This window comes from Pempheris klunzingeri, chromosome 9, assembly GCF_042242105.1.
Source record: "Pempheris klunzingeri isolate RE-2024b chromosome 9, fPemKlu1.hap1, whole genome shotgun sequence".
NCBI lineage: Eukaryota > Metazoa > Chordata > Actinopteri > Acropomatiformes > Pempheridae > Pempheris > Pempheris klunzingeri.
Window position 1 is genome coordinate 21,109,764 of NC_092020.1, and position 27,589 is coordinate 21,137,352.

Here is a 27,589-nt window from a genome sequence, read left to right on the forward strand (position 1 = left end):
AGGCACATAGCCCTGACTGGGCGTGTCGATATCAGTCAATGATTTATTCACAGAATGTGTTTAAAAAAGCCGAGAACTTACAGCACATTTTCTCTGATCCTAAGTCATGTCACAGTTGTGTTAAAACACAAAATGATCTCCTCTGCTTATGATGAAGTGTTTGTAGAGCACAGCGGCTGCTCCAGGACTCTGACTAAGCTTTCATATAAATAAGAAATATGACAATAGCACATATGTTTGACTAACAGATAGCGTAAGTCTTTGTCTGGCAATACAAACTGAAGGCTTAGGACGAAAAATCCTCCTGAGTCATTCTTTTCCTCTCTTTTACATTATGTTTTGGGGTAGAACTAGTCAAAGAAGGCAGCATGGGAAGATAAAGGCAGACTTGAGCATGTAAAGATGAATGTCTGCGGTTGAAAACGGGTCATGGTAGACAGCAGACTCGGAGACATGTCTGCACCATCCACCTTCAACATTTCCTGCCAGATAGCGCCTGGGAGAACCATTTCCCCCCACTGTCTCAGCCGAGGCCTCAAAAATGTGAGAAAATGCTTCTGGGTAATTTGGCCTGTACTATGATTATGGGGTTTTTGATATTTTGATATTCTACCCCAAATCCCTCTTTCTGCCTCTTACCAACATTGTACTGAAACGTCCTGTCAAAATATTTTGGAATTGTTGTCAGGGCTCTAAATATGGACTCCTTGTGAAGCGTACAAAAAGGGATCAAATCCTAATTAGTATGTTCGCCTTTTGGGCAACTTTGTCCATGTGGCACAAACCTCTGAACAGTATGAAGCACGAAAATCTTAACAAAGCATGAAAACGTACACATTTTTTGTTACTTAGACTAGATTACCTGAGAATTTGATTCATGTACTCCTACGATGAAAGACCTAAAAAGTCACAATCTCTCCCACAAATATGCAAATTATTCACTGACTAGGATATAACACTCAAAAGTGTGTTTATGTAGAAGGGTCTAACATTTTTCAAAAACAACACACTGCATGCAACACTGTCCAAATTCTCACCAAAGCCTGTGCACAGTCAAAAATACACAGCGTTATGAACGGTCACATGGTCAGTCCAGGAATGAAAAAGAACCACCCTCAGACCATGACGGCCGTGCCAGAGCAGCTCAGGGAAACATATACTTAACTGGGATACCATGTGATTTGGCTGCAACGGGGATACGCATGTACTCCTTTAACTGCACATTAACTGGCCTCTAAGCAATAACAAGTTAACCTTTTATCTGGCTATAACAAGCTCTACCGCCGTATCCAAATAAACAGAGGATGCTGTTCAATCGAACCCGCTGAAAGGAATTGTGGGGAATAGGTCAAAAAACACCCACTATTTTGCAAGCTAAAAACTCCCAAATGTTTAGGTTATCATGCCACACAAAGAAGAGCTCTGAGCACACTATGAAATCAAAATGCTGTTTGTTGACATTGCTGTTAGTTTATGAAAATATCCTTTTTCAGCTCGGTTTTGCAGGCTGATTGCAAAATATGTTTCTAGCTTTTCTGAAATCCAACAATGTCTGTGTAAAGACATATTACACAGTCCTCACCAGATACACCAGATCATGGATGATGAAGTTTAAGTTGAATGTGGTGTAAGTTTAGACATAAACAACTGATTCTATATCACTATAAACTGAAACATAATGCCTCAAAGCCAGCATAAAATCATCTTTCAAATATTTCAAGATGGTGTCAGCCACCCTCACAGCTCAAACCTTCCACTGTGGCCTCACCTGAGTCGGTGGCTGTAATCAGCAGGATGTATTTCCCCTGAGCCTCGCGGTCCAGAGTCTGGGTCAAGCTTAGCTGACCGCTGGACGACAAGCTGAATGCGCCCTCATCATTCCCACCGCTAAGCATGTAGCTCAGCTGACCGTTGGCACCCTGGTCGTCGTCTCTGGCAACAACCTGGAAAACACAGACACAAGAGATTCTGAGGATCAAACTTCTTCTTGTACACGAAATGTGTTTTTCATTTCCAGCAGCAGAACAACAGTTTGTCTGGAACAAATAGAAGAACTGGAGAGTCGGAGGGAGCTGCAATTCCACAGCAACAGTAGCGCAAAGTAACTAAGCAGATTACTCAAGTACTGTACTTAAGTGCAATTTTTGAGGTACTGTACTGAGTTTATGTTGGACAACATGCCCAATCCGCTGTGTAACTGGTGTTACGGAGTCAGGTTGGTGACAGTATGACTGTTCTTTACATTTACAGGATAATGGGAAACGTGGCTGCTATTTAGAAGAAGTTACACAGTCTCACTTCAAGTAAAGTACCTCAAAATTATGTTTAAGTACAGGTTTTGAGTCAATATACTTAATTACATTCCATCACAGGAGACAGACTTGTACTTTTGAGCTACATAAATGAGCTTCATTTGGCATTATAGTGTATTGACCAAATGCATTAGTTGACAAGTGATCTATGGGAAGTGCAAGAAACACCAGCGCAATGGTTATATTCTCCAACAAACCTCACTCTACTGTTGCTTTTATCCCTGAATGCTTTTTTGTGGAGCATTCTTGCAAGACAAGACTGTTGCTCGGTTCACACAACCAAATTTAGCTGGGAGTAACCCAGTATAACCACCATCTGAGTCTTTCCATTGAAGCAGCAGAGAGTTAATGACCATCACGGTGCCGAGCGTCACCATGAATGTAATTGTCGAGGGAAGGAAGATCATTACTTATTCACTTTGTCTAATCAGAGTGTTCCAGGGAATCCTCAGATAGAAAACCAGAAAGTCACAAATGCACAACTGCTCTGGGCTGCAGTGGGGGATTAAGATGAAACTATTAGTCAGTCTTATTCTTCCCCCCATACTGCAGAATTAAACTACCACACTGCACTGGTGTGCACAAATGCATTGTGGGTTCCCCAGCCCTCCCTGCCGTGCGTGCCGCAGACAGGCGCAGCCAGGTTAGTATAAAGATGTGTGTTCTTGTGTGGCAAAATCCACTACGTCTGGATCCCTTCCCACCACATAACTGTACCCTCATTTCCTCACAAGGTACACAAGCAAAAGAAAATGGAATTGTGCTGTCACTGGAAATCAGTCCTTCCCCTCCATTTTTTGTATGGCTCATTTAGTCATCAGGGTGGTTGGGATGTTAATTGCCTTGTCATGCAGTTTAGCCCAGTTTCATATTTCATTGAAATCCTATAAAGCCCTAATTGTGCAGAGCAAATTGCAGTCATATATCATTTCTTTATCATTTCGGTCAGGTATTTGTCATGGCATTTAACAAAATAAGACCACCATGGTTAAGTGGTTTAGTACACTGATATGGCTCACATACCTGCACTTATTAAGTTAGCATTACTACAAATTAAGTTAAGGCATTAGCTTATTTAAAGTCTTAGAACTGTCATTGAAAACACTGTCTCCTTTGTCACTCAATCAGTCCTGTCTGTGAATGTTAATCACACCCTAACTGCTTAAATGTCAATGAATGTCTTGACAAGAGAAAAACAAACAAACTGACCTGCAGAATGTTTTTTGGCAGTTCCTCCAAGTTCTCCTGAACATTGACAGTGTAAGGAGAGAGCTCAAACACAGGTGAGCAGTCATTGACGTCCAACAACACAATGTTGACGGTTGCACGGTCCACCCTGGGGCTGCTGCCTCGGTCGGCAGCTTGAACCACCAGTGAATAAGATGAAAGCGCCTCACGGTCCAGCTGCTTGGCCACTGAAATGACACCTGTAACCAAATCAATCCTGAAATCAGAGTTGGTGTTCCCTTCTGAGATAGAAAATCGAATCTGCCCATTGGTGCCCTCGTCCGCATCGCTGGCGAACACCTGGATGACATCAGTCCCAGTCAAGGTGTTCTCCTCGATCTCAATGTCGTAGATATTCTGTGAGAAGCTTGGCGTGTTGTCGTTGACGTCCAGAACTATCATAGTCACATCCATTGTTGAAGACAGTGGAGGTTCTCCTTTATCTGTGGCTACAACTGTGAGAGTGTAGTTGGAAAGCTCCTCGCGGTCGAGTTCACCAACCAACCTGACATCTCCATCAATCGTACCAATGCTGAACTTGTTACCGTAAGGTCCTCTGAGGGAGTACTCAACATAACTGTTGGGTCCACTGTCAGCATCTATGGCCTGGGCGGTGAAAACGACCGTGTCCACTGGCGTGTTCTCCTGGATGTAGGTCATCTTCTGAGAGGTAAAGGATGGCGAGCAGTCGTTAACGTCCAGAAGAATGACTGACACTTGGGCAGTGCTAGTGAAACGGGTCATGGGAGGCGGGGCCAGGTCATTGACTGTGATCACGAGGTTGTAGAAGGATTGGATTTCCCTGTCCAAGGCCTTCTTGGTTTGGAGGACTCCGTCCTTGGTGATGACAAAGTGGCCCTGTGGATCACCAGACGCAATTCTGTACAGAAGCTGGGCATTTGGGCCTGCAAAACATGGCAAAAAGGGATTTGGAATCAGAGGACGATACAGATGATAACTAAATTATTACAAAGTCAGTAAATAGCGAAATAATGCCAGGTAGAATTCCCTCAAGGTCACATCTTCAAATGTCTTGTTTTGTCAGGCCAGCAGTCCAAAACCAAGAACATTTCCATTTACTATTGTGTATGACAAAGAAAAATATAAAATCCCTACAATTGAGAAGTTTAACCCAGCAAAAGTTTTCCTCCAATTTTCCTCTAAAATTACTATTACTTGATTATCAAAACAGTTGCACATAAATGTTCTGTTAACTAACTGATCGGTACAGCTGTAGTAAATTGAACAAAGCATCTTTAAAGACGCAGGGAGCCCACAGCGTTTCATAACAAAAGATACTGAACAACAACAAGACTGACAAAAGATCTACTCTCTGAGATTTTAAATTACATTTGTGTTTTGCTCCCCAGATTTAATTTGTTACGTTCCCCGAGTAGAGAATTAACCTGGTACCAAACTGTAATTTGAACAAATAGAATCAATCTGTGGTGGAGCAGGAATTAAATGGGATGCACTCTGTTATTACGTTTCCTACATTGTAAAGTTACGGTGAGAGGGTGTATTTTTAACTGTAAATCTCATCCAGACACAGTGCCAAAAATAAATGTATCTAAAAGGATCTATTTATCATGACCTTGTATTAAAAGGACCGTATGGTATAATATATTATCTATAGAGGTCGAATGCTGATTGTTTTGCCGAGCATCCATTGTTCCAGACATGATTGTTAAATATTCTGTACATGTCTGAATTAGTCACTTATATGCGTTATCAGCTTCCATTTCCACAAATTGTGCATGTGCAGCAGCTGGAGCTCTGGCTGCTACACTTGTCCTTCAAATTGCTGATCCATTCATGTAGCATGACAGATTGCTATCAAAAGAGAAACACTACTCCAAACCACTTCCTATACTGATAGTGTGGTTGTGCCATTTTTGGAAAATCCCTTATGATTGAAAAATGTATTTAAATGAGGTAACTACAGTGCGACACAGCGGATGGATGCAGTAAACTATCTAACCTTGAAATCTGCCCTAATCCGCAGCACTCCACTGGAACTGGGGGTTAAAATGAGCTTAAATTGAGCGTCTGTAATTCAACTCAACGGGGTATTCATGTGGAAAGCGCCGGCACCTTCCCACACTCCAGCGTGTATTTACAGTACACAAGTAATCCCTTATCAAAAGCTTGAGTGCTACTTCCATCCGAGTTTAGGCTACGCCGTCTCGAGACAAAGTCTGGGGGTCAGGGGTCAGGGCTTAGGAAGTGCTAACAATGGCGGTGTTTTATTTTAACAGTGGAAGGCGGCAAGTATATATCTCAGAGGACGACGCGGTCAGATTATGTGGACAGTGAAGAAAGAAGCCAGACTCTGGTTGAGAACTAGGCAGCGTATTTCCCAGGAATGTAGGTCACAATAACCACATTAAGCCTGGGTGAAGCGGTAATTACAGCAGAGGAGAGTAGCGGTGGCTGTTCAAATACCACACCGCACTTCACAAGCACGAAACCCACCACCTGAAACGCAGAAATAACTCAAGCCACTTAATCACATGGTGAATACGTATTTCATCAAATCATTCATGCACGACGCAAAATAAAAATGAAAAATAAAATGTAGGTTTGAGAGCTTCTGTGTAACCAACTGTCATAACAAAATGACAGGCCTACATTAAATTAAGCTGCTACGGCTGACTCACACTTGATTTATACTGTATAAAAGCACATCGCTGCTTAAAACATTCTCACACAACTGTTTTCCTTAAACATATCGCCGTCTCTGGGATGCTAGACCGGGGTTTAATTTGATTTAACTGGGATTTAATTACAATTTAAAATATTCATCTACTAACATATTTTTCTTATACTGATACAACTTATCTTATTGTTGAAAAGTAATTTCTAATTGGTGGTAAATAATAATTAGAAATCTGGTTTTTATTATATTTTAATCTGGATATACAGTATACTGGAGTTAAATAAGTGCCAATTATTCTATATGTGATTTTGTCTAATGAATGATGTTTAATGATCATCATATTGTCAACTAACCTTAAAAAATATAGTAATTAAAAAAAAAGTGTAAATACAATAAGATTATTCCCTCCAAATTCCATCTTTCATATCATTTCCCACATATGCATACCATCGTCAGCATCACTGGCGCCAACAGTGACGATGCTCGATCCAGGCGGCAGACTCTCTGAGACAGACGTGCTGTACACGCTGGTGTTAAAGATGGGGGGGTTGTCGTTTACATCGAGGACGTTGAAATACACTCTGACCGTGCTGGCCTGCCCTCCGCCATCCTGGGCCTTCGCTGTCAGAATGTAGTACTGCTGAGTCTCGTAGTCCAGCGGACGCGTCACGTTGAAAACTCCCGTAACTGGGTTCAGGAGGAACGTCTCGTCCTCGTCGTCCTCCTCCAGCGAGTAGGTGACCTCTCCGTTCACCCCTGAGTCAGAGTCGCTGGCCAGGATCGCCGCCACGATGGAGCCTGTCAGACGGGTTGCAGCACAGGGGCGAGAAGTTAGACTTTACTGCCATATACAACAAAATGACTTTAATATATCTGCAGGGGGTTATTAGGGCTGTTTATTAATACCAGTGACTCCGTGATCGCTCCGCCAGTTGCTAAAATAACAGACTCGCTTGGCTTGTACTCTTTTGGAACCACAATGCCTCCATTCTCTGGTGTTTAAACCAATGACTTGGGGATGAAGATAATGCTACGACTGAGTAAACATCTAATTATTAAGTGTTTTTATTAGCACTTCACATGATCATCTCTTATTACATCCTCACTGGACATTCTTCTTTGATTCACAAACTTATATTTCTCTTATTTGTCTCTTTCTCGTGATTGGGAGGACTAAAAGAGCTGCGCCAGACAGCTGTCAGTATTGTTGTAAATCTGGCTGGTTGCAGATAGATTTCCATATAAATCAAATATCAGTTACTGTCCCTTTGACCTATTAAACTCCTAATTTTCCCCTTAAGGAAGATACAGAGGATTTTGGAGAGCTACAAAAGCCCCATAAAAATGTAAAAAAAAAAATATAAGAAGGAAAAAAATGATTTATAAACTACTACAAAGAAATCTCTCCTAATAATGTGAAGCTCTTGATGACCTTAACAGAGCCGTCTAAGTTCAGTCTGAGGGCTTTTGCAGAAGATAAAACACTGCCTGTCTGAATCTATAACCCTCTACTCTACTCTATGCATTTTAGTGTGTTCTAGTTTGCAACCGGGTGCTTCATAAGTGGCACAAAGGCCTTACCCGGTGCCATGTCCTCGGGGATATCAAACGAATACGTTGCACGGGAGAACTTGGGCATGTGGTCGTTGACGTCCATGACGGTGATGTTCAGCCTCATGTCAGATGACTGTTTTCCATCGTCTGCCCGCACCAGAAGGGAATATTTTGAACGGCGCTCCCGATCCAGCTTCTTGGTGGCGATCAGATCACCAGATTCAGGGTCGATCCGAAAGCTGTCATCTGCCCCACTGATGATGGTGTAAGTCACAAGAGCATTGGGGCCCTGGGGTGAAGACAGAAAACTTTATATTGCAGGTTGAATCAAACAGGTTTTTTTCTTTTTTTGTTTGACTTGCAAACATAGCAACCTGAACTCAAATTAGTTTGCATAATTAAACTGACATATTTATGACTCAGCACTGAGCTGAATTGCGTTGTACATGCTCATTGTTTCAAATTGACTGAGCTCATCTGAGGCAGCAAACCAAACCACATTTTAAGTTAATATTTGCTAGCTATGTTTTCTACAACACTGTTCCAACTCTCTCCCCCAGGTTTAGAGTGAAGGGGCCAGAAGGTTAGACGTACTCTGCTGAACTCCGTCTCAAATGTGAGTTCTCAGGCTGCAGAGAGAATGAGCAACAAGCATCAAAGCATCTCTAGCTCTACCAGGAAATCAGATTGCTAGCCACGCATGTTAGCGTGTCACGTCTCCAGATCAAACTACCTACTGGGCTGACATGAATGAAACCCTTCACTGAGACTTTCTCGAGGAGACACTCCATGAAGGAAAGGCTTGTGGCTTTCAAAAGAACCATGCAATAGATCGCAAATCAAGATGGAAATGTCGAGAGATGAAGAAGAAGAAAAAAAGAGAAAACATGTAAAAGGATTATACCCAGCTGACCTACACAAACATGAGACAAACTCCAAGCTTTAGGAATGCCTTTGATTAAAACACAAATATGAAAAAATGCACTGGTGAAACACAAACTGTCAATCTAATGTCATTAGAGCCGCTGCAAAAATCTTATTTATATCTGTTATTAAGCTCTAAAAATCTTGTTTTCTTTAAAGAAGTGCAAACATTTGTCAGTACAGGAAGATTATTTCAACCTATTTCTAAATAAAAACCTGTTGGTTTGCAGACTTTCTTCAAAAAAAAGACAGTATAAGGCATGTACAATGAAAAACGACGCTTGATTTGATTTGATTTGATTTGAAAGGGACAGAGGTCAAATCAATCCAATCTTGTTTCGAGGGAATATGACTTTTAGTGTCAAGGAGACAAAGAATATTTGATGTGTTGGAGATTTTAGTAGGGCAGTAACTCAAAACACAAGCTGCTTCTACATAAATCACATAATCTATAATAAAGTGTCTCATTCACAAGGTTTATCTAGAAGAGGTCAGGTTCCACTAGACACACAGAGGTTGAATGGTGATGTCCAAGTGAGACTCACTCTCAGTCTTTGAACTTTTGGGGGCTATAGTGTTCCTCTATAAATGCAACTAATAGATCCCCTGTTACCTTGGACAAGTACAAACGCCACAACACATGTGATAGCTATAGCAAGAGGCTTTTGAATAGGAGAGGACGACTGAATGTGATATGACAATTGAATGAGCCTGACGACAGAGCTTGACATTTATATTTGTGCCGGGGACAATAAGAGATCAGACAACTGTCTCACTCTGTGTCTTCTGCCAAAAAGAAAAAGCAACATCAAAAGCTACTGCTATTCAGTGAGATGAAGCTCTGGTTACAGCAGGTTAAGAGCTAAGTTAAAAGAGGCTCTTTCCACTATGCCTGATGTTTGTGTGATGCATTTTGATCCTGCCAGGACAAAGGAGAGGCTTATATAGAGAGGCACTACATTAAGCTGCTGCTGTAGCAGCATATTGACACATTTACTGCCTTGGTGGACAATGGTGCTTACATAACGAACCATATTTTACATAAACTGTGTGCATGCAACAATGCTGAAGGGTAAAATTAGCTGCTGGAGAGTAAGGGGCGCTGTCTCTCACCTCTTGCTTAATCTGTAGCTTTAAGGCATGTATGTGCTGAGCACGTAAGTATTCAACTTCTGAACAATTAAGCAGTTTTCTGTGGGAACACGTGTGCTATTTTTGGAACATTAGCATAAAGTTAAACTTTTCTCAGCTCCCTGTTGTTGCGCTTCTCATCGCTGCTTAGCATCTTTGCCCATGACTGACAACCCTCTGCTTCATGTGTCTGTGCTGCTGCATGTTATTCGCTATAAGCTATACTATTCGCTATTTTTACATTTTTACAACGGAATTAATCTATTATGTGTAATGTGACAAGAGGTTTCCTTTAGTGATGAACCCATAAATAACTGTTATGGGACTGCATTTTCTCTTTGCTCCTCGTTTTGATTCATCCTCCGGCTCTCGTTAGCATCCAGCCGTAACTGACAGCAAAAAAGCTCTGGTAAACCCACTGAACTGCTACCAGACAAATAGAGGAGAAAATATTGGACCATTTAAGTAGAAGATAATTATTTTCTTTAGGAGTTGGTGGAGACTGAACGGTCATTTCATTTGCCAGGTAGACAGAACTCAACTCCAAATGAATGCTTCTAAATGCTGACCCATGCCTGCTGGAAGCCAACACGTTAGTGATGACAAGTAGGTGAAATAAATGTATGCTTCAATTCACCATTTAGACGGAGTTATGACTCTTAAACATAATTTACGGTTTCAGATATAATAAGATTAATGAGCACTTCAGTCTGTCAAAAAAAATAAATGAGACATTCTCTTTCCCTTCTATCTTTAACAGACTGTGCATAAATGTTAACGCACCAACATGTCTGGACACGGCGGCTGTTTGCCAAAAGCTTCAGACAGAGTCAATATCGCAAGGCCAGGTTCATGACTTGCTCTTATCTCTTTCCCGTTCCCTATTTTTATGACGGATAAAACCTCCGTCTTCTTGACCTAGTCTCTCATTGCATTACCAGAGAATTGGTCAGAGATCCAGGCCCAGTAAAAATGAAGGAGACGAAGAGGACGGAGTGAGGCTCTTCTCATCTAAGGACCCTGCTGTCATCAATCAGTGGCTCCAGATCTGGCAATCCCATCAGCCACCTGGGCTACAGTCCGGAACCCAACACCCGCGGTTTGCCAATTAATTTTCTGATAGGGTTCAAAGGCAGAGCAAGAGAGGTGGGAGAGGCCGAGCAGGGGGTCCATCTAGGCCACAATCCAACACACACACACACACACACACACACACCTATACACCAGGCAATCACTCTCTTTTTCATGTACTAATTCATCTGACTAGTCTCATCTTTCTCTCTTAACTAAACTAACTTAAGTAATTAAGACCTAACACACACAAACATATCCTAATACATTCACATACTGGTCACCCTCTTGACCTTCACTCAAGAGTTCGACTACTTTACAGCTCTCCAAAGACACTGTGGGTTGTTGCGGGGTGGGTGGGTGGGGGGGCTGACCAATTAAATAGTGGCGTTCCAGGGAGCATAGTGTACCAGACTGGAGCAGAAGGAAACTCATTTAGCAGATGAGTGGTTTTTGGGAGCACGCAGTTCCTATGAGAAGTGAGAGGTGCGAAGCAGACAGCGCCGGCGGGGATAGTGAGCTTCCTGTATGCAACGGCACCGAACAAGCAAGCCAATCATAACACAGACTTTTGAAAAACAAGCAGTGTGTTGTCACTCAGAGCTCAAAGATAGAGCCTTTGAAAGGTAGAGGTGGCCCTGCTGGCTGCACTGCTGCTTCGTAAATCTGTTTTGAACGCACTCGCGACTGCTAAAGGTTCTTAGAAATATACTTGCAGTGGGTGTGTAGACCTCTGGAACACATTAACGTTAATTTTGAGGCTATGCTTACTTTTAGAGACCTCTCCTAAAACACCCATTGTTACACTTTTCTTCATTAAGAAAGGTTTTTACCTGTGACATATTTTCCACATGAGGTCAGAATACTAATAAAACATTCACAGTCTTCGCAAAAGCACAAAAGGCTGCATATTTCCTTCAAATGAGGTGCGAAACATTTTCAGAGAAGCCTAGCCTGCTTTAGACAAAAGAGAAAAGTTTTATATTGATTTTCTTTCAACCCTAATGCAACCTCTTCCTTCTCTTTGGGGTGGAAATGGGCGTAGCGAAAAACGGATGCGTAGAAACAGCATTTTAATACCCTCACACATGAATCCCACATGTAGCACTGTTAAATTGGATGGGATCATTATGATGTCTGAATTCAGCCCGTCAGCTGGCCAACAGCTTGCACTCTTGGCTACTCCGCACTGGCTCACACATGTGGCTTTCTCAACAAGGGCTCCAAATGCGCTCCGTACGCTTAGTGTCAGCGCAACTTAAGTTTCCTGCGTAAGGATGTGGGCAAAGACTTGGCTGGCCTCATATCTGGCTCTGAGTGAGAGCTGGAATGAAGTACAGGCTTCTATTTAGCAACCTATTCATGGCAGCACTGAAGTTTGGAGTAAACATCTCTAGAATCTGTAATTCCCAAAAAGGCCCCTCTACATCCACTTTAAGTTTCTCTTTGTTTTCCTTTTCATGTGAATTCCTGCCTGGAAACAAAATGTGGCTTGAATGAAAGATTTGTAAATTGATCATTGTGGAAAAAGTATGTGCATATTGCATATGTGCATATAAAAATTAATCTAAGAATGACTAAAAGCCTTAGGTTTCATCTCACATGCCACAGCTCAGGCTGACACTCCCCTTAAATTCAGATATGAGGAAAAAGTGAACAACTGTGCAGTTTGATTTCAATACCATATGCTAAACCTTTCAAGTTCAAAGCTGTGAATAGTTTGGCGCTGAAAAAAGAAAATAATCAAATAATGTCCTTAAAATCCTTGACTGAAAAGATTGACCTGCCTCCAGGTCAGACATTTACAGACAATATAGTATTCCGAAAAAGGAAAAATGGCCAAAAGTGAGACTTTGTATGACTTTTCTCACATCCACAGCGAAGAGAAGGGGGTTGAGGCAACAGCTGTGCAATAAAAGACGTGTGGCCTCATACGTTAACATTAAATTTGAGTTCATATTCTGTCTTTCTAATCTCTCGCCCCTCTACGGCCTGATTTTTTCCGTTCACTTCAACTGTGTCCTTTGGCTCGGGTGAGGAACAGCAGACCTTGGAGATAGCGGCAGGGCTTGCCTTTTGCTCACTGCGGGATTTAATGTCCGTATCCTGCCTAAAGCAGCTAAAGATTGAGCCTTTAACTAATTAAGAGTGATGCTGGTGATGTAATGTGAAGTACGGGGAGCGCGGAGGGACTATCATGGCGGCAGGTTGAAAAAAATCAATTGCTCTCCTCCAGGCTCTGTGACACCAGAGGCCTCAACACGTCTCAGATAACGGCAACACATGAGAGGGAATAGGACAATTCTATGTGTGTGTGTGTGTGTGTGTGTAGAGGAGAAAATGCACGAAGACAGATTGATTCAAAGTGTGTGTTTGTGTTATTGTGTGAGGGTGAAGAGGGCACAATCTGTCTTGAGTCCACTTTGAGTCACTGTGTGTTGTCAGGTGTGTTAAAAAAGTTCATGGGTTAAACTAATCTCATCACACTCTTCACACAATTCACCAATGTGATGCTGATTATTAACACATTAACTATTTAGTCTCTAAGATGTCTGAACATCCAAAAAAAATCCAAAGTTGTTTTAGCTTTGATGAATGATTTTATCCACAAATCAATTAATACAAACTATCGTTTCACGCCTGCTCAAATGCTGTATTTGACAGCTATGATCTCTAAAACTCACCCACAATGGACAACTTCTAGCCTAAATCTTATCTATTGTTTACTCTACTGATCGTATGCACCTAATTCCCATTCAGATTCAGAGTTGTGTTGCTAAACACTACACAGTGAAGCCTGAGAGTCAGTCACAATTTTATTTGGCCCATATAGAGACCTGAAGTCTTTTAAGTCCACAAACTGGTTTCCAGAGTCAGAGCCATATTTGGTTGCCATCCTTTCCTCTTAACCTCTGGATAGTTTACTTTGTACAATTAGGTCATATAAATAAGACGTCTCAAGACTGCCTCACCCCTTGTTTTCTTAATTGAATTATCTGCTTTTTAGTTTTGGGCTACCTCTATTCTAATTCTAGCTTACTGTTGGTATCTTGTCTGTTCAAGTTTTACTTGCTTACTTTATCAGAATCATGATGAATATGAAACCACCCTCACCTTTACAATAAATATTACAGTTTTGTCAAGTTTCCCAGGGGCCAGACAGCTGTTTCCATGGCTTTTCAGCCCCGAGCACCTGCAATTTTTTTGATGTGAAAATGGTCCAACATAAAGATACTAAATGTCGACTTAACTCCATTTCAATAGTGACAGCTGCGTTGGCCCCAAAAACTCATTTGAACCTATTGTGGTTTCTACACGGTAGGAACAAATATTTAAAGCATATTTTTAATTCAAATCACTCCCTGGATATCTATTCTGAAAGCAGTGGAGTGGAAAACGGGCACAGAAAGTACAAAAACACTGTCAAACAGAATAGAAACTTGGGGAGCCATTACCTCGTCTGCATCCGTGGCTGTTAGCTGCATTATCTTGAAGCCATCTCCGACGTTCTCCTCAATGGTCACATCAAGAATATCATTAGGGAAAACAGGCGGGTTGTCATTGACGTCCTGCAGTGTGATCTCCACCTGCAGAGGAAGAATAAACACCGCAGTTTCCGTTAAAGCTCTGCCAAACTCAGCCTGCTACAACTGTTAAGATCACTACAACGAAAAAAAAAACAAAAAACGTGTCTATCTTCTTAGATTTCAGATGATGAAGAAGCTGCACAAGCAGGGGAAAGTTATCATTCTCCGACTCTAGAGAGGCTAGAAAGGAAAAACTGTGAAATGATGAAGTGTAGTATATTGACTAGAGAGTAGACTGAATTATTACTAACCCTAACCCTGACCCAAAGATCATTTATTTAGATATAGTGGAATAAGTCTGCAGTTCAAATCCAAAACAGAAAATACACATTTAGGACCAGAATCATTTGACAACTGTTTTACTGTATAAAGGCCTTTAAGCCATTGAAATGTGCAACCCTTGGGAAAAACAGCCTGTAAAGTTTGCAAGAACCCGAAAACAGATCACTGCAGAGTGTTACATGTACAGCTTGCTAGTGAGATAAACTTTCGGTTTCCTGCAACTGAAAACTGAATTCTGATGCTGAAAACCCCTTAGTAAATGAGTTTGTTAAACCACATAAATAAAGCAGCAATTAAATGAATTCATAATGGAGAAGAAAGACGCCAGATAGCGTTCAACGAGTCCTACTAAAAGGTAACTGGCTACTTTAGCAGAGTAGTAGCAGTAACACTAATTTACATCATTGCAGCCTCTGGCAGCTGTTAAATTGTCACAATTTAATGAGAGAGAGAGAGAGAGATAAAGGGATAAAAGCCTCTTGTTTGTACTAACGTTCCCATTACATTACAAAGCTAAAAGGCCGTAACGATAGCTCAGTTACATACACAGTTAAAATGGCGTCGAGACCAGAATCTGTTTCACTATATAACATTAATATGCCATAGAATTGCGTAATTTGGAAGAAAACTAAACATGTGCAATTAGTAAAAGTAGAAAACAGAGCAAAGCCTAGTCTAGCAGGTGTAACAGCCTAAAGCTACTCTAAAGCTAATTTACCCATTTTTTTCCCACCTGATTCCTGCAAAGAATAATAAATTTGGATGCTCCAACATTGTAAATTTACAGATAATATAAAAAAAAAGTAACACCAGATAAGTTAAGAGTGAACTAACGCAGCTCATCAAAGCAGCAGGCCAGATCTGCTCCTGATACAATACCCACACGTTCAGCTAACATATCTAGAGAACTGCATTGTGGGTCTATGGTAGACCTCATATATACCCTTCTGTCACTGGAGCTCAGGGAAAGTGTACAATATACAAACTGACTCCAGGCTCTTTTCCACAGAGACCTACAGTGAGTGTAACAGGAGAGGAAACTAACTGCAGCTTAGGGATTTTCACTTTCATGTCTTAGAAACCAAAATAAACGTACATTACTGTAGACCACAGACCCCCCATGTGGATAAACTTTGCCCCATGTAGTAAGACTTGCTCTGATAATCTAAATTTAATACAGGCACAGCAGGGGTAAGAGTGAAACCTATGATTAGATCAATTGTTTATATAAATTATGTAATTTCAAGTAAATCAAAGTGACACCGAACTTTTTTTCATTTCATAAAAGACAAGGCCACGTAAGGACCCTTGATGGAGAACCCTCAGTCACCATCCTAGGTTGTGGTAAATACATGGCCAAAAGTAAGTGGACAGCGCTTCCCACATCTTTTCTTTTGTGGTATTGTTTTTCATGCTTTTGGATAGGCCCTTTAGTTTGAATTAAGGGAAACCTTAATGCTACACCATGCCATATTTGAGACAATAGTGTGCTTCCAACTTTGTGGCAACAATTTGGGGAGGACACTTTCCTGTTTCAACATGACAATGCCATAAGCACAAAGCCAGGTCCTAAAAGTTTTCCCAGTTTGGTCTGGAAAAATCTGACAGGCCTGCGCAGAGTCATGACCTCAACCTGATCCGACAATTTTCTGTACTGGGATGCTGAAAGGCCTTATCACCCAACATCAGTATCAGACTTCACAAGTGTTTGACATGAAACACAAATAAAAATCAACTAACTTCAACAGCACTAGAATTAAGAGAAACACAAGAAAAACAGCAATCGTCTCTACATCAAAATGCATTTACTGCTTTACATTTACAGTTCCAATGGGAATCTAACTCACCTACCTCAACCAACCACCTATATCAGGACAGAGACACCGCCTCAGTTATGCAAATGTTGAGGGAAAGTGGAAACCCTGGAGACAGTGAGAGTGAGACATTTATGGTTTCAGATGTTCCCTGTCTTGTGTGGTGATATTACATTTCCACTCATATCCCACAACTTAAACTGCGATCCCCTCCGCCTCATCCACTAACCCAAATATGCATTTCAAAGCCAGTAAACACGGCTCGCTTTTGAATCATAACAGACATTTTGCTGCGCATTCTCTGTTTATTGCCTCTATAAATATGGAAAAGTCGTGTTTAAATTCTCCAGTGATAGGATCTCCATTAATGTTGACAGTGATTATGGTAATTCTTGTGCCAGGCATCACAAGATGCCCCCACTTCTCTTTCACAATCCCCTGAAACATATACAGATAAAGCTACGCACTAGTGAGATAAAATAGAAAATAGGAAAGAACAGTTGTCAAAAGTCTACAATGGGTGCAGCTTCTTGAGGCAACGAGAGTTTCCCAGTGGGTATTTACAGAGCAGACAATGGGCCTGAAGGCCATGCGACCACTGAGGTGGGGGGGTCATACACAGCTGCCTATTCATACCCGCCTATTGACAGGAAAAGCAGCCTTCACATGTCCCACAAATCTCCTCTGCAACCAACAGTAGCAGGAAACTCTTTGTAACAGCTGCCACAGAATACTTTTGGAAAAAGTTTAGTTCATTAAAGATGACCCAGAAGAAAAAGCTTGAGGGACACATGGCTGAAATGGTGCCAGAGCCTGGCTGAATAAAATATGCTTCTTGCTGTTTACTGCCATGACACCGACTGCAGCGGGGCAAGTCTGCGTAAGGTCACAATTACAGCAAATCTAATCACCGAACACTTATTCTGATCTGCTTCTGCCAGGACGAGGGTGGTGTCCACTTATTAAACCGACTCTGAGTTGGTGTCTGTGTGTCTGCATGAGTGGAGATAATTACAGAAGAACAAGACAGATTATGTTCTGGGCACCAGCGATGCAGAAGTCGCATAAACAAGCCACAATGACAGCGGCTCTCGACTCAACTTGCGCCTGAGCCGAGGGACCGGGGCAAAGTCAACAAACAATGAATATTTATCTCCCGCCCTGTGTGTCCCCCTTGATGTGTAAATAATGCAAGGCCCACTTCTGAGGAGTGAACTAATTAGGATAGAAGTGCAGTTTTGAGAAATAATTACGCCTCACGCTTCCAGTTTGCATTAACCAGGCTCCCACGGGACAGGGATATATCAAAGAGCTTTGGTGAAAAATTCATTGGAGAGAGAGGAAGCAAGGTCAGGACGGGGGAGGCTGGGAGAAGCAGGAAGAGAGGTTTCGTTCCCTCTACCTGTCTGCGGCGGACCCAGACGCCCTGGCTGAGGCAGGTGAAACACATTAGTTTACAAGGTAAAAGATTGTGTTTCACGAACTACTGTTTCAAGTTGCAGGTGCTGCTAACTGGCTGCCAGGGTTTTATTATTTATGGGTCGGTATGAATGATTCACGCGTCAAGTGGTTCCTGAGCGCTGTCGATTATGAGACCTTAAGTGATGGAAGATATTTGTCCAAGAGGTTGGGAATGGGACGCATACTCAGCAGTGATAAATTAATCTTGCTGCAAAATTCCCAGAGCTTATATGATATACGTGGGAATGACAGTTGGGATAATTTAGATGTCTGACTTTATGTTATGTAATCTAGTCTCCCCTCTCGCTCATAGACTTTAGATTTAAAGCATCAATTCACCCATTTTACCAAAAGACACACTTTTCTGCTCACCTCTGGTGAGTACTATCTAGTCACGCAGATGGTTTCGTTTGTATGTGCTAAGGTTTGAAAGTATTTGAGATATTTGCGGTGACCTCAATATAATTGGGAGAATGGATTTTAATTTTTGTTGGGCTGAAAGCATGGGAAAAAATACATATAAAAAATTCAACAGCATCTTGTCTTTCCAGTAAAAATGTCCCAGTTATTTTGAATAATTTGCAGACCTCACTGGAACAACTTTCAACCAAAGAAATAGTCTGCATAAAAACTCTTGAAGGACAGGTCGGTGGATTATCCAGAGTAACCTAAACATTGATTCTGGAAAGATGTCTTATTGTTACGTTTTTCAAATGTAATTCAATTCTATGAAGAGCTGTTGGCAGTTAACAACAAAACCTTCTGAATGGCTATGGCTAGTAGAGAAAATAGTGCTTTTCTTTCTGGACTGACCCTTAAAAATCATGTGGTTGCTGCATCATTCATTCACATTTTGTAATACTGAAACTCCACATTTAGCCATCTTTAAAAAGACTTGCCTGTGGAAGCCAAGCAGACATCAAAGTGCAGACATTTACCTCAAGAGAAACAGAATACACCAAAAATAATTTTTCCATCCCACCACACTGTAATACTCAACGTGAGAAGAAACTGTTCTGGTTACAGCTGAAGGTAAAAGCATCACCTGCATCCCTGAGAGCAAACAACCTTTGCCATTTTCAACCCACATCTAAAAAGTGGAAGTAACACAGGTTTTCATATGTTTCCCACTTAAAACGTCTCATTCTTGCAGTTCTGCCAAGTCCTGTGCAGGCAGACAGACAAGGGGAAAAGTCACCGCAGGAGCAACAGATCTATTATTTGAGCACAATCCCATGTACTGTAGGCTGTGCACATATTTTGTCAGTTACAGAGTCAGTTATTTTTAATAACTTGTAGAGGGTCTGATTAATTAAGGAATGGTTTGCATTACAGATGAGTAATACAGTGCATGCCTGCTCCATTGAACACCGTGAACCTCTGAGTTAAAAGGTTAAAACTCACATCATTAGCACAAGCATTTCTTCCAAGGCAGACCTCGCTGAAACAAATGTAACCTCTGAGTGCAACTGATGCAACAGTTGGCCTGTAAATGTTGAGCTCATCTGATCATAAAAACTGGAGCAGGGTGCGCCTCCTGCAGGAAATAATCATTTCAAAATGACTGACTGTCTGATTAGATGCTGTTGACGAGTGGGGGTCAAAGGTTGGTGGAAGCACCGACTTCCACCTCTCATTATACTCGGCCTCAGAGATTGAATGATTCCACTTTGCATCATCCATTTTTTACTTGTGACAAAAAACTGGGATCACAAAGCATTTCCAAATATAACACTTCATCATAGAGCTGGAGCCAGAATCGTATGCTGTTAAAAGAAATTACTCATGCTTTGGCACGGTATAAACAACTAAATGGTACAAAGGAATTTTTGCAATGCCATAAAACAGAATCAACACTCAAAGCCTTTGAAACATGCTGATTCTATCCACGTATGATAAATAAATAACTAAAACTAATCCAATCTGAGATATAGTGCACTGTTTGTTTACAATGACATGATGGTTATCTAAGGTTACACGGGCCTTGTGTAATATGAGGACAGTGCTTTGACACTTAGAGTAGTTGAAAGCTGGTACATCTTGGGCTGGTTAGCAGAGTACTCCAACAGAAGCAGAAAAACACAAAGGCTCCTATTGCTTCTCAATGGGAACAGGAGAATCATCACGGAGCCTTCTCATAGTCAGACGGAGAGGTTATGTCCCGTCCAACCACTGACTGCGAAACCTTCGAAGAACCGCACCCAATGCGGGTCAGCAAGGACATCCCAACTAATTCCCACAACTGCTCAACAAAGCATGAAACTCTCAGGGGCTTTTAACAAACTCCATACACATTGGAAAATCATACTTTCCCAAAAGTTCCTGCTTTATTTAAGAGCCACTGTATTGTATGTAGGAATCTGTCATCCTCTCAACTTTGAAAATGGATTACCGACCGTCTAGAAGAAGCCCAGGCCTGTGTCTGTGTTTGCCTTGCTTAATCTGAAAACCGTATGGCATGATCTACGCACATCTGATGAATGCCCTGCTATAAGAGAAATTGTAAAGTGGGACCTGGGTGATAAAACGCTACATTCAACTTAATTCATTTCCTGCAACTCGTCGACAAAGACTATCATTTTTTCACTTCATCTTCACTTCCTTCTCCACCTCTCCTTGTCGTTGCGTGAACTGTTTAGACAGAACATCAGAGACTCTCGGCTCCAGATTTATGGGGAGTTTAAGAACTCATGGGTTCTGTGGGTGAAGGACACTGGTAAAAGTGCCATCTTGGCTCTTTCTTTTAACAACAAAAGGAAATGCAACTAAATGATTAAGACAAGGTCAAACTGATCTCTTCCGCACGGCTTCTCTAACACGTGTACAAACGCAACTGGCTCGATCTGTCAAACAAATGCCTGCAGTGTAATTCATCTTCCAACCGCAGCCATCAGGCTCGGCAAAGTGCAAGCGCGCTCCGGAGACAGGAATTTGAGCGTGCCGGAGATGGGAATGTGCCCGGGAAAAAGCAGACAAAGCTGGACGTCAGCCAAACCTCAACGCACTGTGCAAGAGAGGAGTCAGGATACGATCATATCCCCCTCTAGTCCCCCCAGAATCTTCTGCAGTTCCATGGAAAGGAAAAAGAAATGAGCAAGAGTGAGTGAGAGAAAGAGACAGACAAAACAAAACAAAATAGAGCCTGCAAACGATCACAAAGCACCTTGGCCTTATGTAACCAACAAGGGGAGAGAGAGGAGAGACAATGTCGGACAAGTGGTTTTAATAAAGGGGATCACTGTCCTCTCGGTGGACCACTTCACCAACTGTTAAAAGATTGTTTGTCTCCAGCAGGCCCCCTCAAGCCCCCTGCAAACCACTGCCAAGCCAGGTTTACCACTGAGCATTTCTGGTGGGACATATAATCCAACAGCACGAATGACCCACCAGGTCATCTGGACCAGTGTATTGTTTCACAGAGGCTCGTCAACATCTCTGCACACATGAGAATGGTAACAAATTGTGATGGATTGCCATTTTTAATGGTCCTGTATCCGGCCATGAGCGGTGCAAACTGGGATTCTTCTTCACTATAAAGAGCCATAACTCTTTCCGTATTATTCCTACCTGGGAGAGTTAGATGGAAAGTTTAATTAGACCTTGTGCAAGATCAGAGAGGAGCTAATGGAGGCGAGACAAGATTTAGCTCTCCTTGAAGCCGGAGCACAATTCAAAGCCATCACTGAAATTACCATAGCCTATTAAATACAGCACGTTCTCTATCTCAGGATTAAAAGGTTAGAAGAACATCAAAACAAGCATTTTCTCCTTGTGAGATGAAAGGTAAAAAACAAAATAATTAGCCTATTTGTGAAAAATATGCTTTGAAGAGGTAAGGAAAGAAATGTATTTTCTTTTTATCAGTTGTCTTTTTAAAGGACTTAAAAAATAGAAGGAGACCATAACTGGAATCAGCCGTCTATCGGTACCCATGTTGGTGCCACTGACTCTGCGTGACTCTGCGGCCTTATCACTCGGCTCTCGCCACAATTACCACCAATTTAAACCACTCAGACCATGGAAAGGAGAGAAACTAAGAAACACAGCACTTTATAAATGCACCACCAAATAGATTAAAAAGCCAAAGACTTACTGATTTTCAACCAGTATTAAGCGCAATTAGTCAAGAATTAGAGCATTAAATATTTCACAAGGATACGACCATTTTTGGAGACTTCAGACTGCTGTTCCTCTAAATTTCTGCTGCAATGCTTTTTTTAATTCTTTTTCTGATGTGCGTTCTGTAGTTACCACTTAACTTTGCTGAAAAACATTTTACACTGAACATGAGATAAGCTCATATACAGTTTTCAGATAACAATGTCAGCTTTTCAAGACCTGCCTTGTGTTAAACTTGACGGCAACACAATTTTTTCTTTACAAAGGATAAGAGGTAAGGGAATGTTTTCCAGCCTGGAGAGAAGCATGTAATCCCTCAACTGATATGAGAGGAAGGAAAATCCCAAAATTGGAGATATAAACCTCAGCATTCATCCGACAGCTGCAATATAACACATCGCTACAGTTGAAACTCTCCAAGAGTATAATGAAGTAGTCAGATTCTGCGCCACCTGGACTACTTACAACACTGAAAATATGGCTTATATGTTAAAGAATCAATAATTTAACACACTACAACAGGACCATCCTTCTCTACATCTACTTGTACTTTTGATACATTAGCATATTTCACTGTTACATCTTAGCGGTCATTGAGTATTTTCCAATGCGGTATAGCTATGTAATTAAATAATTTCAACTCATGGTGATGTCCCAAAGAGTTATATTAGTGTCTTCGTCTGGTGTCAATTTGATTTGAGTTGTCTGGAGCCATCATAAATACATATAAGAGGGGGAGTTTATTCCAAATTGCCCTGTATGCTATGTTGTGCTTTAACAGATAAAGAATATGTGATATACAGTAGATAGCTGGCATCTTTCTCTAAAGCCAACGTTGGTTTCCAAGACTTCTGGAAGGGCTGCGAGAGGCTTTAAAGACTATTATTGCATCCATTTCATAGTTTCTGTCAACCAGTGATAAATGCTTGAGATTTACAGGAGCTGAGAGGACGAAAAAAGCATTAGTGAAAGATCTCTGTCTAGATTTGACCTATTTAGTTAGTCACGTCTATGATGGCATCTCCCCCCACAGTAAGCTAATTCCTTAGCCTAGAAATCTAGGTTATACAATTAGCCTGCTGTATTGATGTCTGGGACTGATTCATCATTATCAATTCCTTAGATCTGGTTTCCATTATAGATAATGTTATGATTGGGAGGTCATATAACATCAAACAAAAAGACTTTTCCCTGTCTTCTTCTTTGTTGGTGATAGGGTTAGCAGTTTGAAACCTGTCCCTTTTCAGTTCTACCAAGTCAGGAAAAAACACACAAACCTCGCCTTTTGGGGGTTTCCACAGTCAGTATATTAGCACATTATTAAGAAAGAATGCTCTCCAAATCACAAAAGAATGCTAGTTTCCATCCATGTCATAAAAATCCATTTTACATTTACAACTTTTGAACTGAAGTTGAACTGAACACATCACTGGCTGGCTGAGTTCTTGATGAAAACAAGGCTGAGGTGAGAATTGAAAAAATATGATACTTAACTGCTGTTTACTCCTTTTAAACAAGAATGAGAGGAGGAGTAGAGGATAGCGAGTCAGGAATGTAAGAACATGTGGGTATGGTGTTGTGCCCAAGTGTGTGTGCGTGCATGTATATATATATATATATATATGTATGAGGAGTGATATAGAAACTAGCTTTAATCCAAAACAGGGCTCATATTGTTGTGTGAAAAGCTCCAGGCACCCCCTGCAGCCCGTGTTTATGTGAAAGACCCCTGAAAACATTAACGTTGGTGCAGCAGAGAGTGGGGGTGGGTAGAGTGTACGGGTGTGTGAACAGGGGGGGGTCATGCAGTAGTCGAACTTGTGGCTGACCTCTTCTCCTGACTATCAGACCAAAAATGATGTGGTAGCTTAAGTGATAACTTGGAAAATGGACAGAAGTTTAGACTTCACAACTGCAGCAACAACTTCTGTCCATATACACATACATTAAACATCAGAGTGGGAAATTCCGAATGCACTTAAACGAACAGTTCACCATTTTAGGACATGAGCTTGTTTGGGTTCTTACTGGGGCTTACATTAGATTGAAACCACTCCCTTATCTGCTTAGTTTAGCATGAAAACTGGGAACACAAATGAAAATGTGAAAACAACAGACTACTGGACTATTTAATGTACAGACACCTCTTATTGTTTATCAAACTGTTTCACTATTAAAAACAGATATAGAGTATTTTTTTTACTATAGTTTTTCTCATATTCTCTCCTGTAAATATCTATCTTACATTTTCACATTCTATATTTATGTGTCTTGATCATGCCAATATACCAATATTGCTACCAATATACCGAGGCTCATTTGGCAATAAAAATAATTCTGATTCTGAACAAATTCGGGTTTTAGGTAGAAATATATTCCATAACCATATCTTAACCAACAAGTTACTGCACCTGCACTGCACCATCAAAAGATCAAATCAGACCTTACAGGCGAGGGAATATTGAAATTACATTCATCATCATTCAACCATATGAATGGCAATGCTGCTCTGTCTCAGTAGGATTGTTCGCTTCATTAGCCGCAAAAATTTCATAGGGCAACAGTCTATCATCCTGCTTCAAATTTCTTTTCTCCCCCCCGGCCAAACTGATTAAGGCTTGTGCTATTTGCATCCGGGTGTCAGTAGTGAACAACACTATTTGAACCCGAGTGTATATAGCCAATACCATATATTGTTATTTATAAATAGCAGATATAGCTGAATAGCTATAAATGTGGCTATTTACACCTGGGTGCAAGAAGACACTCCGATTAATTCATTGATTCAGTTCTAAATGTTACCTGCAGCCTAATCAAGCTCTAAAAAATGTTGTTTCAAGCCACATAATTCAATTTGGTTATTTTTTGATCCAAGAAATAACCTTGTCTTTTTTTATGTCATCGTCATGAAAGCTTTTGCTCCTTTTGATGCACCATATGGCTGCAGTGGTCATTTAGGGCTCAGCAGGAACCAGCTTGGCAAGAGAATCTGATCTGAAGACATTCTGAGGGACAAAAGAAAAAAAAAAATGACAGAGAAATGTTGATGAATTTAACATGAGGTGGCGTAAAAAAAGACTTCTACCAAATAAGTAGACAATGAGGGACAGTTTCCCCCTGCTGAGGCCATTCATGGAAACAGACTGGAGGGCCTTGTGATAGCTCTGCCTCTCTTTTCACGTTCTCACACACAGATACAAATGGGCGAAAATGCAAACTGTGCACCAATCACATGCTCATTCATACATGTGTGATGGTAAAGGCGCCCCTCTCCCTTCACACCGCACACATACCTCCACACGCACTTCTATACTGCAAGGAGGTCTTACAAGGCTTCACGTTTAACTCTGTCTTATTATCATGAAGATGGGCCTTTTAGAAGTACCATCCATCTTAATTAACAAGCCATTTGTATGCACTTCAGCCCCCGACAGAAAATAGCATGGGAAGAAATCCTGTGGCCAAAGACGAATTCTAGGGCTCTAAGACATCATTAGCGGATTTAAAAAAATAAAAAAAAACTCAATAGCCTTCCCATGTTGCCTGCTCATTTCATTATCTGCCGCTGTTCATGGCCATTCCCAGCTTCATCCTCTGCATTTTACGGACACGATCCAAAACTTTCTCCATGGAGCGCGAGCCTCGCTTCCCATTCCTTTAGAGTTCCACATAATTTGAGGCACTCTCTTCATGATTTACAGCCCGGCTGTAACATCAGTGCCTCGCTGTCTGTAAAGCAAAAGCGACTGACGTATAGCATGCCGTTCTGTGGCTACTGTAATGAGTGAATATCGTTTCTGCCTTCAGATGTCAAGCAAGAACAAACAAACGTCAGCCTCAATATGATCTGTTTTCTCTCACCATTCCCATTGCTGAACGGCTCGCAATAAGAAGAGCCGTTGAAAGATCACTATTTTAAAGTGGCTCTGTTTTGGCAGATTTCTGGCTTTCGGAATGGTCACTTCACTGGGTGGTGAGTAAGTGTGTGTGGGTGCGCACCAGTGTGTGGGGGTCTTCCCATAGGGCCTGTGTCTGCAAAACAAAAAGGAAATGTTCAAAAACAGCCTTATGGGTAATTCGCCTTCACAGCCATCGCCTTTTCTTTTTTTCTTTTTGTCTGGCGGCACGCTTGAACGCAGCTGAATAGCAGAGAGACAATTCGTCTCAATTCCCCATTCAGGAAACCTACAGAGACTATTAATTGTCAACTCATAAAGGCCCCGTAGACGCCCCATGAGAGAGGAAGCAGCTCATATTCAAGACTTTTTTTTCTCACTCTCCTCCTCCTGTCTCTCTGTCTCTGCTATCATCCATAACACCTTTAGGTTTTCCACAGGGTTTAGAGGGTCAGCGTGCGAGGTCAGAAGGTGATGATTAATTCCGCGGAGCAGTTGCATTGTGGGAGCCCTTGGTTACTCTGGGGTCAAAACCCCAGTTTAGCACAGGGGTGTCATTTGTTAGTTGACCTTTCCTGCTGCTCTGACGTGCTTTTTGTGGATGAAGAGAAGAAAAGGAGAAGAGGGGGGCAACTTCTGTACTTAATTTCTATCAGTTCTTGTTTAAATAAAACCTCCAGACTTTTACCAATAAAAACAGAGACAGACCGCCCAGACGACAACACTTGTGGGCATTTGGGAATTTGACAGAAAATACTCAGACAACAAAAGAGCAATGCTGTCCTTTGCCTCCCCTGACTTGGGAAGTGAAACCAGTAATCAGCAACACTCAAACAAAGGGCTCCTTAAAACGGTGGACACCAAAGTCCGACAAAGTTGGTGTCTTCTAGAGAGGAAAGTGTTTAGTCTAGCAGCAACAGCAACAACAACAAAAAAAAATCAAAAGTCATTATCAATATCTGTGGCAAACAATGTGGGGATGACACATAGGATACACAATGTATCCCAAACTCACTCCACACCCAAGCAAACACACAAACAGAGCCCTGACAAGTGACATATTAATTCAACATTTACACAAAATGTTAAACAGTATGTCCAGGGAGAGGCGGATCGTGTTCGGAACCAAAATCTTCATGAGATAACACAAATACACAAAGGGGTAAGATCCTGAGTTTGTACGATGTTATAAAATCAGACCTGTTTTTATTTTACTATTTGGGACAGTTTTAACCGGATGTCAGCGATGGGTCCTCGTAACAAAAACAATATTTACCCACAGACAGACTCGTTCCAATTTCAGGACTTTTTGTGGATTCAGGAAAACACATCCATGTGACCACAAGCTGTGCCAGTATCACTACCATACGGCCGGTCGTGGCGGCTACGTCAAAAAATCACAACATTGGTTTGAGGGCTGCACGTCATTCAGGACAGGAGGGGGAAAAAAGCTTTTAATGTCTGAGCTGGAGGACGTCTGGTCGCTGTCAGTCAGTGCATAGAAGAGGATTTAAGTGGGGCTGCGCTGGGGTAAAAGGGCTTACAGTGTCAC

At 41.5% G+C, this 27,589-nt stretch overlaps 1 protein-coding gene across 1 annotated transcript in view; it reads right to left on the bottom strand.

The window, feature by feature from the left end:
• Positions 1-27,589, bottom strand: part of fat4 (FAT atypical cadherin 4) — a 102,543-nt gene that overhangs the window by 34,264 nt on the left and 40,690 nt on the right. The window contains exons 2-6 of the mRNA XM_070836424.1: positions 14,334-14,465; positions 7,780-8,041; positions 6,646-6,996; positions 3,522-4,444; positions 1,769-1,943 (exon numbers count right to left, since the gene is read on the bottom strand). Coding sequence (XP_070692525.1) covers positions 1,769-1,943; positions 3,522-4,444; positions 6,646-6,996; positions 7,780-8,041; positions 14,334-14,465 — 1,843 coding nt within the window. The remainder of the gene's footprint in view (positions 1-1,768; positions 1,944-3,521; positions 4,445-6,645; positions 6,997-7,779; positions 8,042-14,333; positions 14,466-27,589) is intronic.